This window comes from Bombina bombina, chromosome 5 (genome assembly GCF_027579735.1).
Source record: "Bombina bombina isolate aBomBom1 chromosome 5, aBomBom1.pri, whole genome shotgun sequence".
NCBI lineage: Eukaryota > Metazoa > Chordata > Amphibia > Anura > Bombinatoridae > Bombina > Bombina bombina.
In genome coordinates, this window is record NC_069503.1 from 371,601,381 (window position 1) to 371,628,732 (window position 27,352).

At 37.6% G+C, this 27,352-nt stretch overlaps 1 protein-coding gene across 1 annotated transcript in view; it reads left to right on the forward strand.

The window, feature by feature from the left end:
• CHN2 (chimerin 2) overlaps positions 1-27,352 on the forward strand; it is a 964,914-nt gene that overhangs the window by 711,178 nt on the left and 226,384 nt on the right. The window contains exon 7 of the mRNA XM_053714191.1: positions 4,860-4,937. Within this exon, the coding sequence (XP_053570166.1) occupies positions 4,860-4,937 (78 nt within the window). The remainder of the gene's footprint in view (positions 1-4,859; positions 4,938-27,352) is intronic.

Genomic DNA, 27,352 nt, shown 5'->3' on the forward strand with positions numbered 1-27,352 from the left:
GAGTAAATTAGAAAGTTGCTTAAAATTGCATGCTTTATCTGAATCATGAAAGAAAAAAATGGGGGTTTTGTGTCCCTTTAATATTAAGATCTCTGTGTCATCAACTTTCATCCGCAAAATTGGAAACAAAAATCTTTCTTCCTTATACCAGATAAGAGAAGTTTTAAAATAAAAGTTTCCATTTTCTGGGTCCAGTTTTGCAAATTAAATTATTTGCACTCTTCTCTACTTACAAGAAATTGTCACAGGATATCACCAATATGTTTCTGTAGAGTTTAATAAATACTGTGGTAGATTTGGCTCTTATGCATTCCTTTAGGAAAGCTTTTTGCAGTATTATAAACGAGTTTCAAAATTGAAGCCATTCATATAAAAACCTGCATTTTACTTTGCAACAAGAATGTGCCACTCATACTTTGTATTGGGAGGCTCTTACTATGGTTACTAGAAAATTACTTTTTTAAATATCCTATTGCAACAGCCTTACCCTCTGTAAAAAAAACACCTTTTGGCCCTTTTCATCTTGTATTAAATGTTTGCATAACTTTTCTTTTATTTCTTGTATGCATTTTTTTGTGTAATGTTTTTACATAATTTGCTTATTTCACATTATAAATTTCGGCTGTTTGCATGCTTTTATTATGTTAAGTATTTATGCATGCCCAATTCACATTAAAACAAACATAAACACTGGTTTTATATTAAAAAGCTAAAAATTATGGTTTCTATGTATTATCCTTAAAGAACAGGAAAATATTTTTATTCTAAGTATTTTTATTTCTCATTTTGCTAAGTATAAGAAAAATATGTGTCTTAATTTTATTGCACCACATACAAAGGGGCCTATCTATGAAGCTCTGAATGGAGCTTGATGCCCTGGTGTTTCTGGCGAGCCTGCAGGCTCGCCAGAAACAGCAGTTATGGAGCAGCGGTCACAAAGACCGCTGCTCCATAACCCTGTCCGTCTGCTCTGAGCAGGCGGACAGGAATCGCAACAATTCAACCCGATCAGGTTGATTGATTCCCCTGCTGGCGGCCCATTGGCCGCGAGTCTGCAGGGGGCGGCGTTGCACCAGCAGCTCTTGTGAGCTGCTGGTGTAATGTTAAATGCGGAGAGCGTATTGCTCTCTGCATTTAGCGAGGTCTTGCGGACCTGATCCACACTGTCGGATCAGGTCCGCAAGACCTTTGATAAATTGGCGCCAAAGTCAGTACTTTTTATACTATGTTGCTTTGCTCCATATGACGGTTTCATTAAATGACATACATTATTAGTTAAATCAGAGAAATCCTTCAGTAAATAATTGGGTTGGGTATTCAGAGAGGAATAATTAAATCCTTTTCGATGGTTTATATGTTTTTTATATCTACACATTATATTTGCTGACAGGCTTGCATTTAGTGTATTGTAGGAAGTGTTACTGCCAATTACTAGAGGATTTCACTATCCCTCTAACCAGACTGTGCTACAGCTCCTCTCACCAACAGCTGAAGATTTTTTGTTCTCTTTCCAGAGGGAACTTAGTTCCACCTGCAAAAATAGTTCAGAAACTCCGTTCCCATGCGTTCCCGCCTGACTTGACCCCTGCCCACACGCATATGGCCACTTTTGATAAGATGTGTAGCATTTCCCCCACTTATTAAATGAGATAGCAGGAGTGTCACCGCCCACTTTATTTGTAATGTTTGAGATGAGACCCATCTGAGCGCATTGTTACAGTAGCAGAGACAATACACATACCACGGTTATTTTTGGAACACAACCTACATCATCTCATATTTAGGCCTAGAGTGGATCCTGCTTTACAGTGTTCACCCTTAATTCAACATTATTGAATATCTAATTACACCATAAGGTTAAATCTTGGACCCTTATTTCTATTAGGCAGCTTGTAGGGGATACTTGAACTCTGATTTTAAAGCTACAGTTATTTCTCTTAATCATCTGTATCTGAGTCTTTCCCCAGACAATTTATAATAGAAAATGTTATTTTTTCCTGTGTAATCTTTTTTTCTTACCTCCACACTGTAGCATGTCTTCTTATCTCTCTTTCTTCTCGCCCACCTCTCCTGAGACCACTTCTGGTACTTATTTGCTCAGACTCCTCAACCTCCCTACTCTAAAGAGATGAGTTTTGGAGGGGGTCTAAGGTATAGGCAGTGGATTGGCTGGGTGTGTGCTTGCATCCAGTCTAAAATCAGTACTATGGTAATCCTCAGGCGTGCACATTAAGAGGGTGGTGGAAAAATGTATCAGAGGTGACCTCAGCTTTTTCCTAATAGGACTAGGATTATTTTAATATGAGTATCCTCTTTTAATTTACAATTGCTCTTATTTTCAATATGAAGATACTAATGCAGGGATGCCCCTCCACAGTGAATGGAAGATAACTCCCAGCTGCTTATTGACACATGTTCTGAGGAGACTGAAACTCTATACAGATGCTCAGCACTGCTTCAGCCTCCTTATGGCAGTGAGCACTTGGGGCCCTGGTCCCTTGCATTTTATTAGCTCAGGTGGTACAGCCACTAACTGTCTCTAGATTCCCACACTTCTTTTTAAAATACAAATGCAGTCTGGATGTTAGGACCCAGCAGAAATGTATCAATCAATATTAAAATGATTCAAACCATACAATTTTAGTGGACTAAAATTGAAACATTAAAGGGACAATAATTGTTATATTTTTTGTGCAAAAGTTTTTAAGTATCCCACCTTGTGACTTGTACTGTTAGATATATTTGTGCATGTACCAGCCCCCTTTTCTTTTTTGCTTGGAATTCAGGAGGGTGATAAAGTCAACCAGTTACTTAAAACCTTATGCTGTCCATACATTGATACATCATTTTCATTTAAGTGGAAATATTATAATACTTATACAAGAAACAAATGGAATATTTTAGTATGTAGAGTTCAGAGATGCTTTATTACTTTGTATTGTTTTATTATATGTATTCATTAGGAAATAAATTTACTATTTGTCAAAAGGTTTTGCTATTTTAATGGGCTTCTAAGAGCATCCATGTTGCCCTACTTGTGTACTGTATTTCTGGTATTAAAGGGACATGCCACCCACATTTTTTCTTTTTTGATTTAGAAAGAGAATGCAATTTTAAACATCTTTCTAATTTACTTATATTATCTAATTTGTTTTATTCTCTTGATATTCTTTGATGAAAAGCATATCTAGATATGCTCACTAGCTTCTGATTGGTTGCTGCACATAGAAGCTTCATGTGATTGGCTCACCATGTGCATTGCTTTTTCTTCAACTAAGGATATTTAAAAAATGAAGCAAAATAAATAATGGAAGTAAATTGTAATGTTGTTTAAATTTTTATTCTCTATCTGAATCATGAAAGAAAGATTTTGGGTTTAATGGCCCTTTAAGCATGTATGTACCCTTAACAGATATTAAGATAAAGCACTTTCAACTTTTCTGTTTTCAACTGTCTAAAGAATGATTGTTTTCAACAAAAATATGCTAAAAATATATGATTTAATCCTAACTAAACCAAAAAGGTAATATTCCTTAAAATGGACCTTTGCTTCTCTAGTTTAAATTTTGTATTTCAAGTTTCATATTGAAAGATAAATACATTCCAAATGAAATTGTTTTTTTTGTTTTGTTTGTTTTTTTACTAGAAATGGCAAAACAATTATTAATAATTAAAGTGAATTGCTAAGGGTAATTTTAGTACATAAGGAATAAAGCTTCAGCAGCTGAACTCATGCTTATTTGTAACCGCATGAGTAAATTAATGAAGAAATTATATACACAGCCTTGAACTCCCAGTGATTAGACAGCTGCACAAACCTTGCGCTGTACTTGGGATAATGAGGGGACAGTTTTTGAGAACAGTTTTATTGTGCAGACTGAAAGATTCCCTTTATTGTATTTACCTGGGTAGTGTGTAAGGTGCCATGCAGTGTAAGAAAGGGACAATAGTATCATAGTTCCAGTAGCTCTCACTTACACTATGTGTTAAAGAGTTAATAGTACATCTCTCACAAGGAAGCCCAAATAAAAAAAGCTATTAAGATAAATGCTCGCAGCAATGGATTAAAAATGACGTACAAAAGAGTCCTCAGATAATCCCCCAACTCCTGCAGGATTTGTGCTCACACAGGATATGAAAATGGATAGATTTTTATCATTGCAAGATTAAGCCATCATCATGCTTTAGTGCAGTTTAATCTATTGGTGCTCAGAATGGAATGGCTCATGAGTCTATTTTTGGGCAGAATCCAGCTTCTTGTTAGATGCAGCATTAGGCTCCTAGCAATGTGCTCACAGAGCAGAAGTGATGCTTCCTTTTTAAATTAGTAGTGGCACAGTGTGTAAAGCTGACTCTTGCTGTCCCTTGTTAAGTTCTAGCTGGGTATTGCAGCTGAGGAGTGGGCTTTGTGCAGTGCAAGTGAGAGGGCTGCTGTCCGTACAGGCAGTCAGGCACACGCCTGTCTTTATAGCTAAAACAAAGCAGGGCCACCAGTTATTGAAATGCAGAAGCTCCATCCATCCCACAAGACAGCCCATTCAAGTCACATGTCGGAGGTCTCAGCAGAATGGGCTGCAGCTGCTTCCAATCTGCTGTCTAGCATCAGAAGCAACTGGACCAACCTAATGACTGTCAGCCTACAAGGCTCTCAGGAGGAAACTGAAAGGATCTGGGATTCAGACACTATGCTGTCTGATGAGTTATGGCTGGAAAATGAGAAAACTTATGCTGCTGCTGTTGTTCACAAGTCTAAAAAGGGCAGGAAACGCCAGGAGCTCCTGGCACTGGCACTTGGGGTGAAGGTGGGAGGTAGAAGTGCAGTATTATGGCAGCCTCTGAAACTCTTTGCCTATTCGCAGATTACTTCATTGGTCAGAAGAGCAGCTCTATCGCAAAATGACAGCCAGTTCAACTATGAGAAAGCACACAACTTCAAGGTAAGTTATCATTTTTACATCATTATTACTTTTGTGTTCCCCACTTTTGTATGCCCTATCAAGGGAACAGCTCTATACCTCAATGTGTCTTGGAATCTAAGAGTAAAAAAAACGGTGCTTTCACATTGCATCAGAATGTAAGATCATCATTTTGCTCATTTACAGTTGTTTAAACAAACCCATTCGTAATGTACTTCATCGTCATTGTCTGGAATGTTTTTGTTTAACCACAGTGGCCAAATCTCTTTCCTGCCAATGCATCTTACATGAGAGTCAGAAACTGTTACACAGAACATCTATCAGGAACAAAATGCATCACATTTAGCTTGTAGGAAGCAACAAGCAGTTCTGAAAGTTCATTTGTCTTTTTAAATAGAAATTCTGCAGCTTTATATGACTTTGTCCTTTTTATGGTTTCTTTTGTTTTCTCTTCTGATCTTTATTTTTTCGTGCTATAACTAGGTGAAATATTGGGGTGTCATATGGCAGCAAAATTGTTTTAGATCATAGAACAAAAAACAAAAAAAATCTGCAGTACCGTACAAGACATAACACACAATTTAATGTAGCAATTTGTAAATGTGACACAGATTACATTATTTTACATGTGAATAATAAAGTAATCCTTATTTGACAAACTTTGACATCACAGAGGTTATGACATCACCGACAAGAGCAACATAATGTGTCAAGTTTATAGAAAGAACTGATTTAGAAAATAGAAAACATGCAAAATATTAAGCATAACAGAGCTTTAGTTTGCTGTATGATAAATGTGATAAAAAATATTTCTTTGGAAAATAACAAACAAAAAAACCTATAAGTGCATTATCTTGCATGCCCTTTGGGTATTATATAGGTATTAGCCCATATTCATTTTAGTAATACTACGATCCTGAAGTTTAATGGTCTGTAATGCTGGTGGGGGGGGGGGGGGGGGTCTACTGTAATGCCTTTGTATGTGCAAGTTTGTTTGTTATGGATTATCTCCTTGCTGAGTGAGAAGCACAAAAACATTTTCCGTATATGCTGCCAGTTATGAAGGAACGAGCATTGCTCTGATGTACATTTTTTTGTAATGTTGCATTTTTTTCATCTTAAAAAAAAATCTCATCAAACTCCCATGGTTAGAATGGAATATATGTTTGGTTAAAGGGACAGTCAACACCAGAATTTTTATTGTTTTAAAAAATAGATAATCCCTTTATTACCCATTTCCCAGTTTTGCATAACCAACACATTTATATTAATATACTTTTAACCTCTGTGATTATCTTGTATCTAAGCCTCTGCAAACTGCCCCTTTATTTCAGTTCTTTTGACAGACTTGCAGTTTAGCCAATCAGTGCCTGCTCCCAGATAACTTCACGTGCATGAGCACAGTGTTATCTATATGACATACGTGAACTAACACCCTCTAGTGGTGAAAAACTGTTAAAATGCATTCTGAAAAGAGGTGGCCTTCAAGGTCTAAGAAATTAGCATATGAACCTCCTAGGTTAAGCTTTCAACTAAGAATACCAAGAGAACAAAGCAAAATTGGTGATAAAAGTAAATTGGAAAATTGTTTAAAATTACATGCTCTATCTGAATCATGAAAGTTTATTTTGGCCTAGACTGTCCCTTTAAAGGGACAGTCTACAATATCATTTTTATTGTTTTATTAAAAGATAGATAATCCCTTTATTTACCATTCCCCAGTTTTGCACAACCAACACAGTTATATTAATATACTTTTGACCTCTGTGATTACCTTGTATCTAATCCCCTTCTGACAGCCCCCTGATCACATGACTTTTTATTTAATATCCATGTGCTTGCATTTTAGCCAATTTGTGCTGTGTTGTGCTAACTCTTAAATAACTATGGCCCACATGAACTAGCAGTCTCCTGTTGTGAAAAGCAAATTAAAAGTATAAGAGGCTGTCTGTAGTGGCTTAGAAACAGGCAGAAATTTAGAGGTTTAAATATTATAAAGTATATTAATATAACAATGTTAGTTGTGCAAAGCTGGGGAATGGGAAGTAAAGGCATTATCTATCTTTTTAAACAATAATCATTTTTGTGTAGACTGTCCCTTTAAGAAGAGGTAAACTTCTTAGTGGGCTTTAATGTTCATTACATTTTAGATGCCTATGATATCTGCCCTTACATTTTGACACTATGTTTGTTAATATGTTTTTGTAAATCTAAATGAAAAATAAATATAGATCTGTATTACCTACGTTTAAGCATTTCACTTTTTGTATTGCTCTGCATCTTTTAAACAGTCTATTAATTCCTAAATTTAAAGTTTTTATTGCTTTACCATTGTATTGGGCAGGTTAAGGAAATGTATGGAATCTGCCTCCATGATCATTGAATATTAAAGGGACACTGAACCCAAATTTTTTCATTAGTGATCCAGATTGAGCATGCAATTTTAAGCAGCTTTCTAATTTACTTTTATTATCAAATTTTCTTCATTCTCTTGGTATCTTTATTTGAAGTGCAAGTATGCAAGTTTAGATGCCGTCCCATTTTTGGTGAACAACCTGGGTTGTTCTTGCTGATTGGGGATAAATTCATCCACCAATAAAAAAATGCTGTCCACAGTCTGAACCAAAAAAAAGCTTAGATGCCCTCTTTTTCAAATATAGATAGAAAGAGAACGAAGAAAAATTGATAATAGGAGTAAATTAGAAAGTTGCCTAAAATTCCATTCTCTATCTGAATCACAAAAGAAAAAAAATTGGGTTCAGTGTCCCTTTAATAAAAGGGATGTGTTTTTTACTTTAGCTTTGGTTAGTCTCCTCTCGTTGCCCAGATTTGCACATAACAATATATAGATATAGTGGCAAATGCTTTTCTCCCTAGACTCTATGGTTATCTAGCAGGGAATTAATGTTCCCTTCATGTTCCCCTTGGAATGTGAATACATCTCAATATCTCCCATTGTGCGATTCCACATTAGCATCACTTACATCTGCCAACTTGTCTAGAAAGGCGCTTGCTAGGTAAAGAGCTGTACTTGTATGGAGATACCATATTCCCACTCGACAACACTGCCAGAGTCTTGCTAGATAAAGAGACATATGTAGGGACTGTGTACCCATCACTGGACTCCAGGGATTATTAGGGAGACTCCTGGTGGGCACAAGTTGATTTATTTGTTTCTGATAAATAGTAACAGTTCTATATGAGCTAACAAGGGGTTAAACACAGGTCTACATGTGGCTGATTGAAACACTGTTTTGGAGCTTCCTGAAACACTGTTCTAAGTGTTGCTGTTACTTTATATGTAACTGACACTGTTTTATATGTGGCTTATATGTGATTATTGATCTCTGTCAGGAAGAAACTAACTAAACTATTGTGAGAAAGAATGATAATATAAAATGGGTAGGGTAGGAGCTGAGTTTTCGGTGTCTGGGACAGCATGAAACCTAAATACACTATTGTGTGAGTTTGAAAATACTGAAAATGAATCATTACATTTTTCACAATAGAAGTGAATAGACAATAAACTGGGTTCACTACAGTAATTTTGACTCTACAGCAATAAAGTGGCTGCCACAGGGGCGTATTTAGGTTTTGTGCTGCCCTAGGCACTCAAAATTCTGCTGCCCCCCCCCCCCACCTCAGGTTTAAGGCCTTTTTTAGACATATATTTTTGGGGCAGGGTGTAAAAAATTAAAAAAATGTCTTTTTAAGTAGATGTTCACCAGGGCTTGCATTCACTCTGGTCACACACACACACATGCATTATTTTGCAAGTCAGATGATTAAAGTGTTTATATCAGAAAAAAATATCCTTCACTGTATGATAGTTTGTCAGTAGGTAGTTGTTTAACCTTAAACATCTTCTTTGGTGATTGGCAGTTATTTAAGCAAAATATCTGCTTGGATACAATATGTAATGAATATACAAACTGGCCTTTAAAAGTACTTGAAAAATACAACAGTAGTTATGATAGGTTTAGGAATTGTATCCTAGGGGATAAAGTCACATGATACAATCATAATAAAGTATATACTTGTATTGTTTCTTAATGTATTAAATGCATACAACATATTTTCAGTTGTGTTTTAAGTCACATAGTTGTATAGATTCAGCAATAAATACTTATTCTTTGCATGTATGACAGATAGACAAACAGTAAATGTACAAGTATTAAGTGACTAATCCGTTTAAGTATTTTAATGCCTAATGAAGATGTATTGAAGGGAGAAAGGCATATGCTGTTTTACAGTGGTCACAGTGTAGTGCACACTGCATTGTGTAGTCTGTGTGAGTCTCAATCATGCGGTGGAGCCAGGAAGAATACCGCATTCCCTCTCAGTCCAGGCCAGGCTGCGCAAGTGAGCTCCGCCTCCACTGTCACCACGTCATGCGCACCCATATACAATCCCATAGGACAGCAATAGCCGGGCCAGCCATTTAAGTCATTTGTAATTGGTTGATTTAGCCACCCGGCCCTGAGTTCAGTAGAGTGGCCCTAGGGACTCAAAATTCTGCTGTCCCTTAAAAATCTGCTGCCCTAGGCACCGGCCTCATTGGCCTATGCCTTAATACGCCCCTGGGCTGCCATAATACTGCAGCTGGGAAGATGCTGTAGCCACAATACCCTTATAGATACCAACCAATAATGTGCACAGGTTTTAGCTGTTCAGATGTTGATTAAGAAAATTTATATAAACTCCCATAGCTTTATTGGTTGGTAATGACTAACCTCAAAGTTTTTTTTTTTGTTCAACACAGAAACATAATTTTTTTAAACTCACTTGAAACAACACTTTTCAGATACAACAAATTATGACACAGTCAATTTTGACAACTACAGGCAAATGCTGCATCCTGGTTGGCTCACCAGCTGCAATGTGTTGTAACTCTGAATGGGAATTTAGATACATTTTATATCCCATTTGTGGGGATTAAAGGGATAGTCTAGTCAAAATTAAACGTTCATGATTCAGATAAGTATGCAATTTTAAGCAGCTTTCTAATTTACTCCTATTATCAAATTTTCTCTGTTCTCTTGGTATTTTTACTTGAAAAAGCAAGAATGTAAGCTTAGGAGCCAGCCCATTTTTTTAGTTCAGCACCTGGGTAGCGTTTGCTGATTGGTGTCTAAATGTAGCCACGAATTAGCAAGTGCTACCCAGGTGATGAACCAGAAATGGGCTTGCTCCTAAGCTTCCATTTTTGCTTTTTGAAATAAAGATACCAAGGGAACTAAGACAAATTGATAATAGGAGTAAATTAGATAGTTGCTTAAAATTGCCTTCTCTATCTGAATTGTGAAAGTTTAATTTTGACTAGACTATCCCTTTAAGCACATAGTTGACAAGACAGTGCAAAAATTTCAGGCTTTAACAAATCACATTATTTTATTTATTTATTTTCATTAAAATGTCTCTTTATATAATAAAGAGTTTACAGAATAGCTCTTTCTGTGGTATAAACAAGTCTTAATACACAGAATGAATTGCTTATTGTATGGTTATTTTATAAGTACAGTGCAAGAATAAAAGTTCATAAGTAGAAACCAGTGTGACTGATTTAACTGAAAGTCTTTGAGTTATGTAAATTGGGAGGCTGTGTTGGGGGTTATTCTTGAATAATAAAAGGAATCTTCAAAGATGTGTTTTGTTCATCTTAAACAATATCCCATCTATGTTATTTCTTGTAAATGTCACATCTGCTTTATGGGCAAAATATTTGAAGTGAATTTGAAAATATTATGCTAAGTAAAAAATCTAGTGTTACCAACACTGAAAATATAAGATTTGTTTACTTTTGTCATTTTTGTGTTGTGGACTATTCCAGGCAGGACTTTACTCGTAGCAGTATATAAAGTGCACAGTTTGTGCATCTAAAATTATTTTTAGGTCCCTTTTAAACTGCATTCTAGTGTAATAATAAAATGTAGCCACGTTATTAGACCTTTTTATTATTATCTATGTTGCACTCAAATCATTTTGCAATTAAGGGGTTAGATTACAAGTGGAGCGGTATTTAATGATCTACCATTCAAGCGCTAACTCCGCTAGAAGTTAGCTTTTTACACACGTCGCATAGCGCGTTTATTACAAGTTCGAGGTAAACTATTTTTGTTCACATGCTAACCTGATGTGTGTAAAAAATCCAAACTTAGAATACCGTGCGTTTGATAATGTATTCCCCAATAGAAGTCAATTGAGCAAAAAAAGTGGAAAAAAGCCTAACACCCTACTCACGCACAAACACAGTTGCATATTCTCTTGTGCGCTAACCCGACATGAAAATATAAATTTTTTTTACATTTAAATGTTCTTCATAAATACATATTTCTCCAACATAGGTGTGTCCGGTCCACGGCGTCATCCTTACTTGTGGGATATTCTCTTCCCCAACAGGAAATGGCAAAGAGCCCAGCAAAGCTGGTCACATGATCCCTCCTAGGCTCCGCCTTCCCCAGTCATTCTCTTTGCCGTTGTACAGGCAACATCTCCACGGAGATGGCTTAGAGTTTTTTAGTGTGTTCAGTTTAAAATTTAAAGTGACAGTAACGGTTTTATTTTAAAACGTTTTTGTACTTTGTTATCAAGTTTATGCCTGTTTAACATGTCTGAACTACCAGATAGACTGTGTTCTGTATGTGGGGAAGCCAAGGTTCCTTCTCATTTAAATAGATGTGATTTATGTGACACAAAATTTAGAGAAAATGATGCCCAAGATGATTCCTCAAGTGAGGGGAGTAAGCATGGTACTGCATCATCCCCCTCCTTCGTCTACACCAGTCTTGCCCACACAGGAGGCCCCTAGTACATCTAGTGCGCCAATACTCCTTACTATGCAACAATTAACGGCTGTAATGGATAATTCTATCAAAAACATTTTAGCCAAAATGCCCACTTATCAGCGAAAGCGCGACTGCTCTGTTTTAGAAAATACTGAAGAGCATGAGGACGCTGATGATATTGGTTCTGAAGTGCCCCTACACCAGTCTGAGGGGGCCAGGGAGGTTTTGTCTGAGGGAGAAATTTCAGATTCAGGGAAAATTTCTCAACAAGCTGAACCTGATGTGATTACATTTAAATTTAAATTGGAACATCTCCGCGCCCTGCTTAAGGAGGTGTTATCTACTCTGGATGATTGTGAGAATTTGGTCATTCCAGAGAAATTATGTAAAATGGACAAGTTCCTAGAGGTCCCGGGGCCCCCCGAAGCTTTTCCTATAACCAAGCGGGTGGCGGACATTGTAAATAAAGAATGGGAAAGGCCCGGCATACCTTTCGTCCCTCCCCCTATATTTAAGAAATTGTTTCCTATGGTCGACCCCAGAAAGGACTTATGGCAGACAGTCCCCAAGGTCGAGGGGGCGGTTTCTACTCTAAACAAACGCACCACTATACCCATAGAAGATAGTTGTGCTTTCAAAGATCCTATGGATAAAAAATTAGAGGGTTTGCTTAAAAAGATGTTTGTTCAGCAAGGTTACCTTCTACAACCAATTTCATGCATTGTTCCTGTCACTACAGCAGCGTGTTTCTGGTTCGTTGAACTAGAAAAGGCGCTCAATAAAGATTGTTCTTATGAGGAGATTTTGGACAGAATTCATGCTCTCAAATTGGCTAACTCTTTCACCCTAGACGCCACTTTGCAATTGGCTAGATTAGCGGCGAAAAATTCTGGGTTTGCTATTGTGGCGCGCAGAGCGCTTTGGCTAAAATCTTGGTCAGCGGATGCGTCTTCCAAGAACAAATTGCTTAACATTCCTTTCAAGGGGAAAACGCTGTTTGGCCCTGACTTGAAAGAGATTATTTCTGATATCACTGGGGGCAAGGGCCACGCCCTTCCTCAGGATTGGTCTTTCAAGGCCAAAAATAAACCTAATTTTCGTCCCTTTCGCAGAAACGGACCAGCCCCAAGTGCTACGTCCTCTAAGCAAGAGGGTAATACTTCTCAAGCCAAGCCAGCCTGGAGGCCAATGCAAGGCTGGAACAAAGGTAAGCAGGCCAAGAAACCTGCCACTGCTACCAAGACAGCATGAGACGTTGGCCCCCGATCCGGGACCGGATCTGGTGGGGGGCAGACTCTCTCTCTTCGCTCAGGCTTGGGCAAGAGATGTTCTGGATCCTTGGGCGCTAGAAATAGTCTCCCAAGGTTATCTTCTGGAATTCAAGGGGCTTCCCCCAAGGGGGAGGTTCCACAGGTCTCAATTGTCTTCAGACCACATAAAAAAACAGGCATTCTTACATTGTGTAGAAGACCTGTTAAAAATGGGAGTGATTCATCCTGTTCCTTTAGGAGAACAAGGGATGGGGTTCTACTCCAATCTGTTCGTAGTTCCCAAAAAAGAGGGAACATTCAGACCAATCTTAGATCTCAAGATCCTAAACAAGTTTCTCAAGGTTCCATCGTTCAAAATGGAAACCATTCAAACAATTCTTCCTTCCATCCAGGAAGGTCAATTCATGACCACGGTGGATTTAAAGGATGCGTATCTACATATTCCTATCCACAAGGAACATCATCGGTTCCTAAGGTTCGCATTTCTGGACAAGCATTACCAGTTTGTGGCACTTCCGTTCGGATTAGCCACTGCTCCAAGAATTTTCACAAAGGTACTAGGGTCCCTTCTAGCGGTGCTAAGACCAAGGGGCATTGCAGTAGTACCTTACTTGGACGACATACTGATTCAAGCGTCGTCCCTTCCACAAGCAAAGGCTCACACGGACATTGTCCTGGCCTTTCTCAGATCTCACGGGTGGAAAGTGAACGTAGAAAAAAGTTCTCTATCTCCGTCAACAAGGGTTCCCTTCTTGGGAACAATAATAGACTCCTTAGAAATGAGGATTTTTCTGACAGAGGCCAGAAAATCAAAACTTCTAAACTCTTGTCAAATACTTCATTCTGTTCCTCTTCCTTCCATAGCGCAGTGCATGGAAGTAATAGGTTTGATGGTAGCGGCAATGGACATAGTTCCTTTTGCGCGAATTCATCTAAGACCATTACAACTGTGCATGCTCAGTCAGTGGAATGGGGACTATACAGACTTGTCTCCGACGATACAAGTAGATCAGAGGACCAGAGATTCACTCCGTTGGTGGCTGTCCCTGGACAACCTGTTACAGGGGATGAGCTTCCGCAGACCAGAGTGGGTCATTGTCACGACCGACGCCAGTCTGGTGGGCTGGGGCGCGGTCTGGGGACCCCTGAAAGCTCAGGGTCTTTGGTCTCGGGAAGAATCTCTTCTCCCGATAAATATTCTGGAACTGAGAGCGATATTCAATGCTCTCAAGGCTTGGCCTCAGCTAGCAAAGGCCAAGTTCATACGGTTTCAATCAGACAACATGACGACTGTTGTGTACATCAACCATCAGGGGGGAACAAGGAGTTCCCTGGCGATGGAAGAAGTGACCAAAATCATTCAATGGGCGGAGACTCACTCCTGCCACTTGTCTGCAATCCACATCCCAGGAGTGGAAAATTGGGAAGCGGATTTTCTGAGTCGTCAGACATTTCATCCGGGGGAGTGGGAACTCCATCCGGAAATCTTTTCCCAAATTACTCAATTGTGGGGCATTCCAGACATGGATCTGATGGCCTCTCGTCAGAACTTCAAGGTTCCTTGCTACGGGTCCAGATCCAGGGATCCCAAGGCGACTCTAGTAGATGCACTAGTAGCACCTTGGACCTTCAAACTAGCTTATGTATTCCCGCCGTTTCCTCTCATCCCCAGGCTGGTAGCCAGGATCAATCAGGAGAGGGCATCAGTGATCTTGATAGCTCCTGCGTGGCCACGCAGGACTTGGTATGCAGACCTGGTGAATATGTCATCGGCTCCACCATGGAAGCTACCTTTGAGACGAGACCTTCTTGTTCAAGGTCCGTTCGAACATCCGAATCTGGTCTCACTCCAACTGACTGCTTGGAGATTGAACGCTTGATCTTATCAAAGCGAGGGTTCTCAGATTCTGTCATTGATACTCTTGTTCAGGCCAGAAAGCCTGTAACTAGAAAAATCTACCACAAATTATGGAAAAAATATATCTGTTGGTGTGAATCTAAAGGATTCCCTTGGGACAAGATAAAAATTCCTAAGATTCTATCCTTTCTTCAAGAAGGTTTGGAGAAAGGATTATCTGCAAGTTCTTTGAAGGGACAGATTTCTGCCTTGTCTGTGTTACTTCACAAAAAGCTGGCAGCTGTGCCAGATGTTCAAGCCTTTGTTCAGGCTCTGGTTAGAATCAAGCCTGTTTACAAACCTTTGACTCCTCCTTGGAGTCTCAATTTAGTTCTTTCAGTTCTTCAGGGGGTTCCGTTTGAACCCTTACATTCCGTTGATATTAAGTTATTATCTTGGAAAGTTTTGTTTTTGGTTGCAATTTCTTCTGATAGAAGAGTTTCAGAATTATCTGCTCTGCAGTGTTCTCCTCCTTATCTGGTGTTCCATGCAGATAAGGTGGTTTTGCGTACTAAACCTGGTTTTCTTCCGAAAGTTGTTTCTAACAAAAACATTAACCAGGAGATAGTCGTGCCTTCTTTGTGTCCGAATCCAGTTTCAAAGAAGGAACGTTTGTTGCACAATTTGGATGTAGTGCGTGCTCTAAAATTCTATTTAGATGCTACAAAGGATTTTAGACAAACATCTTCCTTGTTTGTTGTTTATTCTGGTAAAAGGAGAGGTCAAAAAGCAACTTCTACCTCTCTCTCTTTTTGGCTTAAAAGCATCATCAGATTGGCTTACGAGACTGCCGGACGGCAGCCTCCTGAAAGAATCACAGCTCATTCCACTAGGGCTGTGGCTTCCACATGGGCCTTCAAGAACGAGGCTTCTGTTGATCAGATATGTAAGGCAGCGACTTGGTCTTCACTGCACACTTTTACTAAATTTTACAAATTTGATACTTTTGCTTCTTCTGAGGCTATTTTTGGGAGAAAGGTTTTGCAAGCCGTGGTGCCTTCCATCTAGGTGACCTGATTTGCTCCCTCCCTTCATCCGTGTCCTAAAGCTTTGGTATTGGTTCCCACAAGTAAGGATGACGCCGTGGACCGGACACACCTATGTTGGAGAAAACAGAATTTATGTTTACCTGATAAATTACTTTCTCCAACGGTGTGTCCGGTCCACGGCCCGCCCTGGTTTTTTAATCAGGTCTGATAATTTATTTTCTTTAACTACAGTCACCACGGTATCATATGATTTCTCCTATGCAAATATTCCTCCTTTACGTCGGTCGAATGACTGGGGAAGGCGGAGCCTAGGAGGGATCATGTGACCAGCTTTGCTGGGCTCTTTGCCATTTCCTGTTGGGGAAGAGAATATCCCACAAGTAAGGATGACGCCGTGGACCGGACACACCGTTGGAGAAAGTAATTTATCAGGTAAACATAAATTCTGTTTTCTATATATATATGATGTTTTTTGGTAAAATATATATCTATAAAAAGAAACTGTCTATAAAGAAACGGCCACATCACAGGATTTTCAATGTTGCTGTTTCTTTTGGATATACAGGTAGCCCACAGTTTTACGCCGGGGTTAGGTTCCAGGAGGAATGGTTGTAAATCGAAACCGTTGTAAATTGAAACATAGTTTATAATGTAAGTCAATGGGAAGTGAGGGAGTTAGGTTCTAGTCCCCTCTCAAAATTGTCATAAGTAACACCTAAAACATTATTTTTAAAGCTTTGAAATGAAGACTTTAAATGCTAAACGGCATTATACACCTAATTAAATAATCACACAACAGACTGTATCATCAAACTAATTAACAAAAACGTTTTTTTTACTTGCATTTTTCTGCAAACAGTTCTCTACATTGTTAGCATGTTAGATAATATTGGGTCTGCACCTATTCTATGCATTTCAATCTGCAGTGATTAATAAGCAGTTAGGCACCCTCACCTCAAGCAGCTGGACAGGAAGATAATAGGGAAGTGCCTAGATCTTGTTGCTCGATAGCTAATGTCTGCGCTGTGTACACAGATCAATTTCAGTCTGTTAAAGGGACAGTCAAGTCCCAAAAAAACTTTCATGATTCAGATAGGGCATGCAATTTTAAACAACTTTCCAATTGACATTTATCATTAAATTTGCTTTGTTACCTTGGTGGTATTTCTAAAAAGCTAAGCCTAGCTAGGCTCAAACTGATTTCTAAACCGTTGAAAACCACCCCTTAGCTCAGAGCATTTTGAAAGTTTTTACAGTTAGACAGTACTAGTCCATGTGTGTGTCATATAGATAACATTGTGCTCAATCCCGTGGAGTTATTTAGGAGTCTGAACTGATTGACTAAACTGCATTTCTGTCAAAAGCACTGAGATAAGTGGGCAGTCTGCAGAGGCTTAGATACAAGGTAATCACAGAGATTAATATAACAGTGTTGGTTATGCAAAACTGGGGAATGGGTAATAAAGGGATTATCTATCTTTTTAAACAATAAAAATGCTGGTGTATACTGTCCCTTTAAGTTGCATAACTTTGCTGCAAAACAAGCGGACAGCTCCACCTACTGGCTATTTTAATTAGTGCACTGCTTTCCAAAGCTTTTCAATAGCAGTCACATGACTGAAAAAAAGGTTGTTATTCTGATACGGTGCAAATTGAACCGGCGTAAACCGAGGGCCACCTGTATTGGTTTAAGTTAAACATCCAGGTAGCTGCATGCTGGATTCATTGGTGGTACTGTATATGTATGTATATGTGTGTGTGTGTGTGTGTGTATATATATATATATATATATATATATATATATATATATATATATATATATATATATATATATATATATATATATATATATATATATGATTATATATAGGTATAGATGTGTACAGATATATATATATATATATATATATATATAGATATATATATATATATAGATATATATAGATACATAGAACATATTCTGCTATGTGCAGAACATTGGATTGTCAAATATTTACAGTAGATACACAGTATAACACTTTATTAAATATGAATATTGCTTTTTCATGTTTTCATCTACTTAACTGCAAAGGGCTCCAATGTACTTATATATACGTCTATATGTGTGTACATATGTATTTATGTGTTTATATGTGTATATATGTCTGTAAATAAATAAATAAATATTTATATATATATACACACACACAAACATATAAATACTTATTAGTGCCCTCCACTAATATTAGCACCCTTGGTAAATATGAGCAAAGAAGGCTGTGAAAAATGTTGATAGTTTCTTAAAAAAAATACACAAAAATACTCTGCTCTCATGGATATCAAACAATTGCAAACACAACAAAGGTTTATACAAACATTTATATATATATATATATATAGCACAATTATTGGCACCCCTATGAATTCATGTGTGAAAAATATATTTGAAGTATATTCCCATTGATATTTTACATTTATTTTTTTAGTACACCTGGGTGACTAGGAACAGGAAATTGTTCAACCATGACTTCCTGTTTCACATAGGTATAAATATGAAGTAACACATAGGCCAAATTCCCTTAGTGATTCATCACAATGGGTAAGACCAAGGAATATAGTTGTGATGTGCGGAAAAAATGTTGTTGAGCTTCACAAAATTGAAAATGGCAAAAGCATAGGAAACCACCATCAGGGCAATAATTAAGAATTTCCAGTTAACTAGAAGTGTTTTGAATCAACCTGGAAGAGGATGTCTGTCTATATTGTCTCAACACACTGAAGAGGATGGTTTGAGTGGCCAAAATATCTCCAAGGATCACAGCTGGAGAATTGCAGACGTTAGTTGTGTCTTGGAGTCAGAACGTCTCCAAAATTACAATCCGACATCACCTACATCACCACAAGTTGTTTGATAGGATTTCAAGAAAAAAGCCTCTACTCTCATCCAAAAACAAACTCAAGCATCTTCAGTTTGCCAGACGCTACTGGAACTTCAATTAGGATTGGGTTATTTTGGTAATAAACACCAGAGGTGGGTTTGGCACACACAGAGAGGTAACCATATGGAAAAGTTCCCAATGCCCATAGTTAAATATGGTGGTGGCTCTTTAAGGTTTTGGGGCTGTTTTTCTGCCAGAACTGGACATTTTGTTAGGATACATGGCATCATGGACTCCATTTATTATCTGTTGCTATTTGATAAACACCTCACTGTCTCTGCCAGAAAGTTTAAAATGAGCCATGGTTGGATCTTCCAGAAGGACAATGATCCAAAACATACATCAAAATCAACACAAAAATGGCTTACTGACCAGAAAATCAAGGTCCTTCCATCATTGCCATCCCAGTCCCCTGACTTGAACCCCACAGAAAACTTGTAGGTTGAACTGAAGAGGAGAGTCCATCAGCATCAACCTCAAAATGTGAAGGATCTGGAGGTATTCTGTATGGAGGAATGGTCTCAGATCCCTTGTAATGTATTCTCCAACCTCATCAGGCATTATAGGAAATATATTTAACACAGATTAAATTTTGTTTGGATAAACCTTTGTTGTGTTTGCAGTTGTTTGATATCCATGAAAGCAGAGTATTTTTGTGCATTTTTTTTAACAATTGATCAAAAGGTTAAACAATAAAGCCCATTTTTCACAACCTTCTTTGCTCATATTTAACATGGGTGCCAATGTTAGTGGAGGACGCTGTGTGTGTATATGTGTGTGTGTAATATATATATATATATATATATATATATACACATACATACATACATACATACATACATACATATTTAGACATGTATATGTATGTATCTCCATGTTAAAGCCTTTTGCCTGCCAGAGATCTCCTATCTTTGAGCCCTTATAACATTTTTGTGCAATATTTTTGTTAGCTAGTGTTATTATGAGTGTAACTGTACTTTGTAAATTAGTTTTTGATGTGTTTAGTGACACTTTTTTGTTTCGTAAAAAAACAGTTAACCAGAGCTCTGAGGTCGCGGTAATCATTCTAGCGTAAATTGCAATCAAGCAATCGCGTGTACTTTCAACTTATAATACGCGCTCAAACAACTACGATAAACCCCTTTTCGCTTGCGTGTAATTGTTAACTCATTACTCGTAATCTTGCCCTAAGTAGGGTAGAGAAAGCAGCAGTAGGGTCATTGGAATAAAGCTCCTATATAAAATGCAGGACAGTTGGTAGCTCTACTGAAATATATGGAAGACTAATAACTTTAAAAAAAATCTAAATGAGGCCCTTGTTACAATCCATCAAAAGTGCCATGTGAATTAATTGTTTTGTTTTTTTGCTTCTTTTTCTAAGACATCTAATCTATTATAAGAGCTGCTGAAAATATATATAGAATATAACATAAACTATTGCTAAAGCCGGTGTACACAGACCAAAATCCCCATCCACTTGGATCCCCTCTCCCTCCCCTTCCCTGCCGCTCTCAACTTTTTTTTTTGTAGTGCAGCGCTCCCAACCGCCCCGCACCCCCGCTCGCGGCTCCTGCCCCCCCTGCTGTCTGATCCTCACTGACTGATCCTTCCTTACGACTAGGTATGTCTCTACTGCGCATGACTGCATCATACAAACATACCTGGTCTTTTATAATATAGGATATGTGTAAAAAAAAAAAAAAAAAAAAAGCTGTTTCACAGGCTTTTTTACAGGCGTTTCCACAAACCTTCTTGGAGGCAAATGAATGTTGATATTGATACTTACGTGTGTAATTTAAAGGGACACTGAACCCAAATTTTTTCTTTCGTGATTCAGATAAAGCATGCAATTTTAAACAACTTTCTAATTTCCTCCTATTATCAAATCTTCTTCATTCTCTTGCTTTCTTTATTTGAAAAAGAAGGCATCTAAGCTATTTTTTTGGTTCAGAACCATGGAAAGCACTTGTTTATTGGTAGGTGAATTTACCCACCAATCAGCAAGAACAACACAGTGTGTTCACCAAAAATGGGCCTGCATCTAAACTTACATTCTTGCATTTCAAATAAAGATACCAAAAGAATGAAAAGAATTTGATAATAGAAGTAAATTAGAAAGTTGCTTAAAATTGCATGCTCTATCTGAATCATGATAGAAAAAAATTGGGTTCAGTGTCCCTTTAAGGTTGTTTTAAATTCATTGTGTGCATTTAACAATTTCATATTGTTCTCTGTAATTGTATTATTACAGTTTTTTAATGTCCATATATAAGTGTTGTGTATGATATATATATATTTTTTTTTTAATAACTTTATTTATAGCAATATGATCCATTACATACATGACCAGGTGAGACAATCTTGTGCTGTACATAAAAGAAATGAAGGAGTATACACTACAAGAAATATAGTACTGATATATGAAACTGTACATTTTTGAGCTTGACATGCAGAGGCAAGGATCAATAATTTTCTTATATAAAACAAATAATCACTAAAATCCACACATGGCAAACTAGAGACGAAAACATCCATGTCTTGATAAATACATATGGTTATAAACATTTTACAGTGCCTTAGATATAGCCTAAGAACCTGAGACTATGCATATTTTTAGCTTGCCACGTAACGGTCAGGATCAACTTTTATAACAATAAAACCTATATATTAAACTTATAATTAAAACATCAACGAACTTACCCGGAGTGTCCACAGATCACCCCCCACAGGCTCATACCCCCTCAGAACATGGAGGAGTCACTAAGGGGACGGGGAAGGGGTGCAACCTATACAGCGAGTTGTGTATGTAAAATTGAAAAGAAAAAAAAAAAAAAAAAAATTGTCATGAATAAATGTTTGTTATGCACCAGTTACCCTTTAGATTTTCATTTAGAACATAAAGGCTATTTCTAAATGGGTGAACTACTCTGTCTCTAACAATAGTCGGTAAGTAGTTAAGGTAAGCTTCCCATTTATTAAGGAATCTTTTAATATGCTTTTCTGGGTCTCCTTTCACATCTGCTTGTTCAATCAACATCTGGGCATGTATATTACTAATAAGCTGTTGAAGAGGGGGTGTTTTTTTCCCTGCCCATCCCGCTAAAATCATCTGTTTTGCTAGCATGATGACTGTGGAGATAAAGATATCATGAGCCAAATGTCTATCGTTTGGTACTAAAAATATGATATGTTGTGCTGAAAGACTAACCTGTGCTTTCGTCACTTTTGACAGCCAATAAGATATTTTTATCCAAAAGCTCTGCAGCTTGGGGCAAATACATAGCAAATGAATCCAACAAGGGGAAACAAAGCTGCATTTATTACAGATATCCTGGGCACCAGGAACCCAGCGAGCGCGTAGACCTGGAGTAATGTAAGCCTGTTGCAAAATCTTCATGTGGGATTCCCGTAGTGTAGCTGACAGGGTCATGGATTGCACTTTGTTAAAACTAGCATCTATAAGGTCTTCATCAACAGTCAAGGTATCGTAGTCAACCCACCTTGATAAGATCCTCTGCATTGCAGAGGCTTCAAAATGTTGCAAAATAAGATTATACGTATTTGTGAGTTTATAAGAGTCCAACCTTGCCAACGAGCAGAGTTTGTCAATATTAGTGGTTACACCAGACAGTAAACCATCCGCTTTCAGTTTATTTATATAGTGCCTACATTGAAAATAAGCACATTTATGAGTGTCTGGTAAGTCATAGGAGTCCCTAAGGTCCTGAAAGGTCACAACCTCCAAGGTCAGTGGGTTAATAATTTGTTTGAGTGTCTTAAGTTGTTGTGAATGCCAGAGTTTGAATGCTTCTGTGGTGTATCCCGGTATAAATTGCAGGTTACCCTGGATCGGTAGATATTTGCTGACTGCTTTTTTAACTCCCCATAGCCTACACAATCTAGCCCAAGCTCTTAGGGGATCCCTATACAGAATATGGTGTTGTATATGAGATGGTAATGATGTAATGTCTGCATGGGGGAGGAAAGCTATGTGAATCGGTTTAATGATGTTAGCCTCTATGTCCATGGCAGTAAATCAGCCATTGCCAACCAGCCAGTCCAGGATTAACTTTGTCAGTGTGGCCCAGTTATACCATGCAATGTTAGGTAGGCGCAACCCCCCCCCCCCTGCAAATTGGCATCGCCAAATAGTTCTTCCCAATTCTATGCTTCCTCTCTCTCCATATGAACCGACCCAGAGCGGACTGCAAGATATTAGTATAGTTGTGTATGATTTATTAGTTTAAAAGTGTTTTGGGGGGATTTTGTAATTATTATTTTTAAAACAGTATTACTTTTTTTTACGTGTACTAAAAAGGCACAGAAACTTTAACATTATGAAAAGGTAATGAACAGCCGCCGCTCTAAACAAGCTAAAATTGATTTTTCAAAAGGCTCAGGCTGTTAAATTAGGAGAATCCCCAAAAACATGCAAAAATCTGCTTGATGCCCTGTAACATTTCTGTTATTTTTTCTGTGAAAACACAACACTGCGAAACAGGATAACTCGGTTTTCTAATAGTTTTGAATGGATTGGAACGGCCTTGAATTTGAAACCCTTGCGGAAAGCCATGCAAGGCCCTTACCATATAAGATAGTAAACTTCCTTTAACTGAATTGGGAAATAAGATGAGTGTACACGAAAGCTCACTCCCTTAGCTGTCCCGGGACAGACATACTGATTTGCTGCTTAGAAGTCCTTTACAATGGGATGTGGCTACTGAGGAATTTTTGAGGTAAAATATCTTTCTTTTTTACATAGAGATGTTCAGGTGATATTTAGTCAGCTTTTTACAGCTATGCTGCATCACTTTCAAGTGTTTCAACATTTGGGTATTATGGCCCTTTAAATCACCTTTCTTCCCCATTCTGATGCTTGGTTTGAACAACAGCAAGTCGTCTTTACGATGTTTAGATACCTAAATTCATTGAGTTGCTGCCATGTGATTGGCTGATTAGCAATTTGTGTTACCAAGCAATTGAACAGATGTACCTAATAAAGTGGCCGATGAGAGTGTATGTATGTGTGTATATATATATATATATATATATATATATATATATATATATATATATATATATATATATATATATATATATATATATATATATATATATATATAAATATATATAATATGTGTGTGTGTGTGTATATATATATATATATATATATATATATATATTTCTTTTATCTCCTTTTTGCTTTCACTACATACATTTTGCTTCTATGTAGTAGAAACCCCCTCCCCCCAAGAAATGCCAGTCCTTTATAGTTTATTACCCAATCTAAATCTTACATACTGTGTATCCAGGTCCCTGTTTATGAAGACTTTCTTAGGAGTTATGACCTCTTATTATAATCCTTTTTTTGTTCTAATGTTTTAAATTAGAAAAACTATTTTATTGTCAAAAAGGCTTGTAATCCGCTCATTCCACTTTGCATTCAAAATGGAAATCATGAGACATCTCAGCCAACACAAAGACTTCCGTCAATATAGGCTTTTTCTTATTTCCCTATCTAGTGCTGGTTATTTGTGCCAGCATGTGTTTCTCAGTTTGAATTAGGGCTGTCAGCCAACTTGTATTTTACAGGCATGGTTGATTAGCATAATCATTTAAAATCAGTATTTTTTTTGTAAAGGTGGCACTACCAGTTAAAATGTTATGTTGAATAGTTCTTTATAATATTGATGGATTGCTGACATTGAGTATTTATGGGATGCTAAGTACTCGTGTTAGTGGTGCCCTCATGCCCTCACTAATGTGAAGTTGACAGGCAAAATAGGCATCTAAAAGCCCTTGTGGCACTGATATGTAGATCCAGCTGTGCAGTAGTGTAATAGCTTGTAATGTGCGTAACTAGCAGGCAAATAATTAATGTACTGGGGCACAAAGTTTTACTTGGTTGCCCCTCTGTGAAGTGGCACATTGTGCTGTCTAAATATTTTGTTGCAGTAAGCACTAAAAGTGCATAAACTGGTATTTGAAATGCACAGCAGTATGGGGTCAGAACCATCTCTTAAATATACATTGTTTTGCAAAATTGCATAACTGTTAGAGTGAAAGCTGTTAAAGTGCACATGTCCTGCGGGTTTCTAAGCCGTGTACATGCGCAGTGACCTCCTGTGCCATCACTGTCATTGGCAGAACACTATAGCAGTGATGATGTCTAATGGATCAATGTTTGCAAACACATCTTTATTGTTTAATGAATGGTACTGCTGTATTTAACAAATATCATATGTCCCTTTAACACAATGTGGTTTTTAAAAAAATAAAGAAAAATCTGCAAAACTATTTTCTGTTGATTTCCTCCATATGACATTGAGGTAATATAACATGCAAATAAATATGGAACAGCTAATTTCAGTCTTCCAGGAGAAATATTCTATAACAAGTTATGAATACAGCACTGAATTAAAATATCAGATGTATTTATCTGACAGCTCTGCCAAAAGATAGTGCCAAAAAAAATCACAATATGTGACAGTATGGCCTAAATAAATGTGATATATGTATTCATCTCTGTGCTTGATTCATAAAACCTTGCTTATTATATTTGGCTTTTGCCCCAGTTCCCTGGATACTGTGCTCAATGGTTTTTTAAGTAAAAAAGTTTTGTTAGTGATAGATACTTGATATTGCTGACCATTAAAACTTGTATTTATTATTATTTTAATATTTTTTTTATTTTCCTTTGTCTAAAAACACGCGGCTAGATTACGAGTTTTTGTCGGTAAGGCTTGCAGGGCTAACGAGCAGGTTCAGCTCACCGCTCACGTACAGACAACGCTGGTATTACGGGTTTTTACAAACCCGGCGTTATCCGCAGAAAAGTGAGCGAAGAGCAAAATTTTGCTCCACATCTCACCTCAATATCAGCGCTGCTTACGGTAGCGGTGAGCTGGCTAAACGTGCTCGTGCACGATTTCCCCATAGGGATCAATGGGGCAGATTCGGCTGAAAAAAACCTAACACCTGCAAAAAAGCAGCGTTCAGCTCCTAACGCAGCCCCATTGATTCCTATGGGGAAATCAAAGTTATGTCTACACCTAACACCCTAACATGAACCCTGAGTCTAAGCACCTCTAATCTTACACTTATTAACCCCTAATCTGCCACCCCGACATCGCCGACACCTGCTTTATATTATTAACCCCTAATCTGCCGCTCTGGACACTGCCGCCACCTACATTGTACTTATGAACCCCTAATCTGCTGCCCCCAACATCGCAGAACCCTACATACTATTTATTAACCCCTACTCTTCCGCCCCCAATCTTGCTGCCACCTAACTACACTTATTAACCCCTAATCTGCCGCCACCAACGTCGCTGCCACTATAATAAATAAATTAACCCCTAAACCTAAGTCTAACCCTAACCCTAACACCCCTTAACTTAAATATAATTTAAATAAATCGAAATAAAATAACTTAAATTAACTAAATAATTCCTATTTAAAACTAAATACTTACCTGTAAAATAAACCCTAAGCTAGCTACAATATAACTAATAGGAATATTGGAAAAGCCAATAGAATGCGAGCTCAATCCTATTGGCTGATTGGATCAGCCAATAGGATTTTTTCTACCTTAATTCCGATTGGCTGATAGAATTCTATTAGCCAATCGGAATTGAAGGGACGCCATCTTGGATGACGTCACTTAAAGGTACCGTCCTTTAGTGTTAGTCGTCGGAAAGAAGAGGATGCTCCGCGCCGGATGTCGTTAAGATGGACCCGCTCCGGATGGATGAAGATAGAAGATGCCGCCTGGATGAAGACTTCTGTCCGTCTGGAGGACCACTTCTGCCCGGTTGGGTGAAGACGTCTCACGGTAGGGTGATCTTCAAGGGGTTAGTGTTAGGTTTTATTAAGGGGGGATTGGGTGGGTTTTAGAGTAGGGTTGGGTGTGTGGGTGGTGGGTTGTAATGTTGGGGGGGTATTGTCTTTTTTTTTTTTACAGGTAAAAGAGCTGATTACTTTGGGGCAATGCCCGCAAAAAGCCCTTTTAAGGGCTATTTGTAATTTAGTATAGGGTAGGGCTTTTTATTATATTGGGGGGGGGGGTTATTTTATTAGGGGGATTAGATTAGGTGTAATTAGTTTAAAAAAATTGTAATTATTTTATTATTTTCTGTAATTTAGTTTTTTTTTTCCGTACTTTAGTTTATTTAATTTAATTGTAATGAATTGTAGCTAATTTAGTTAATTTATTTAATTGTAGTGTAGTGTTAGGTGTAATTGTAACTTAGGTTCGGATTTATTTTACAGGTAAATTTGTCTTTATTTTAACTAGGTAGTTATTAAATAGTTAATAACTATTGTACCTAGTTAAAATAAATACAAAGTTGCCTGTAAAATAAAAATAAAAACTAAGCTAGCTACAATGTAACTATTAGTTATATTGTAGCTAGCTTAGGGTTTATTTTATATGTAAGTATTTAGTTTTAAATAGAAATAATTTATTTAATTATAGTAATTTTATTTATATTTATTTAAATTATATTTAAGTTAGGGGGGTGTTAGGGTTAGGGTTAGACTTAGGTTTAGGGGTTAATACATTTAATATAGTT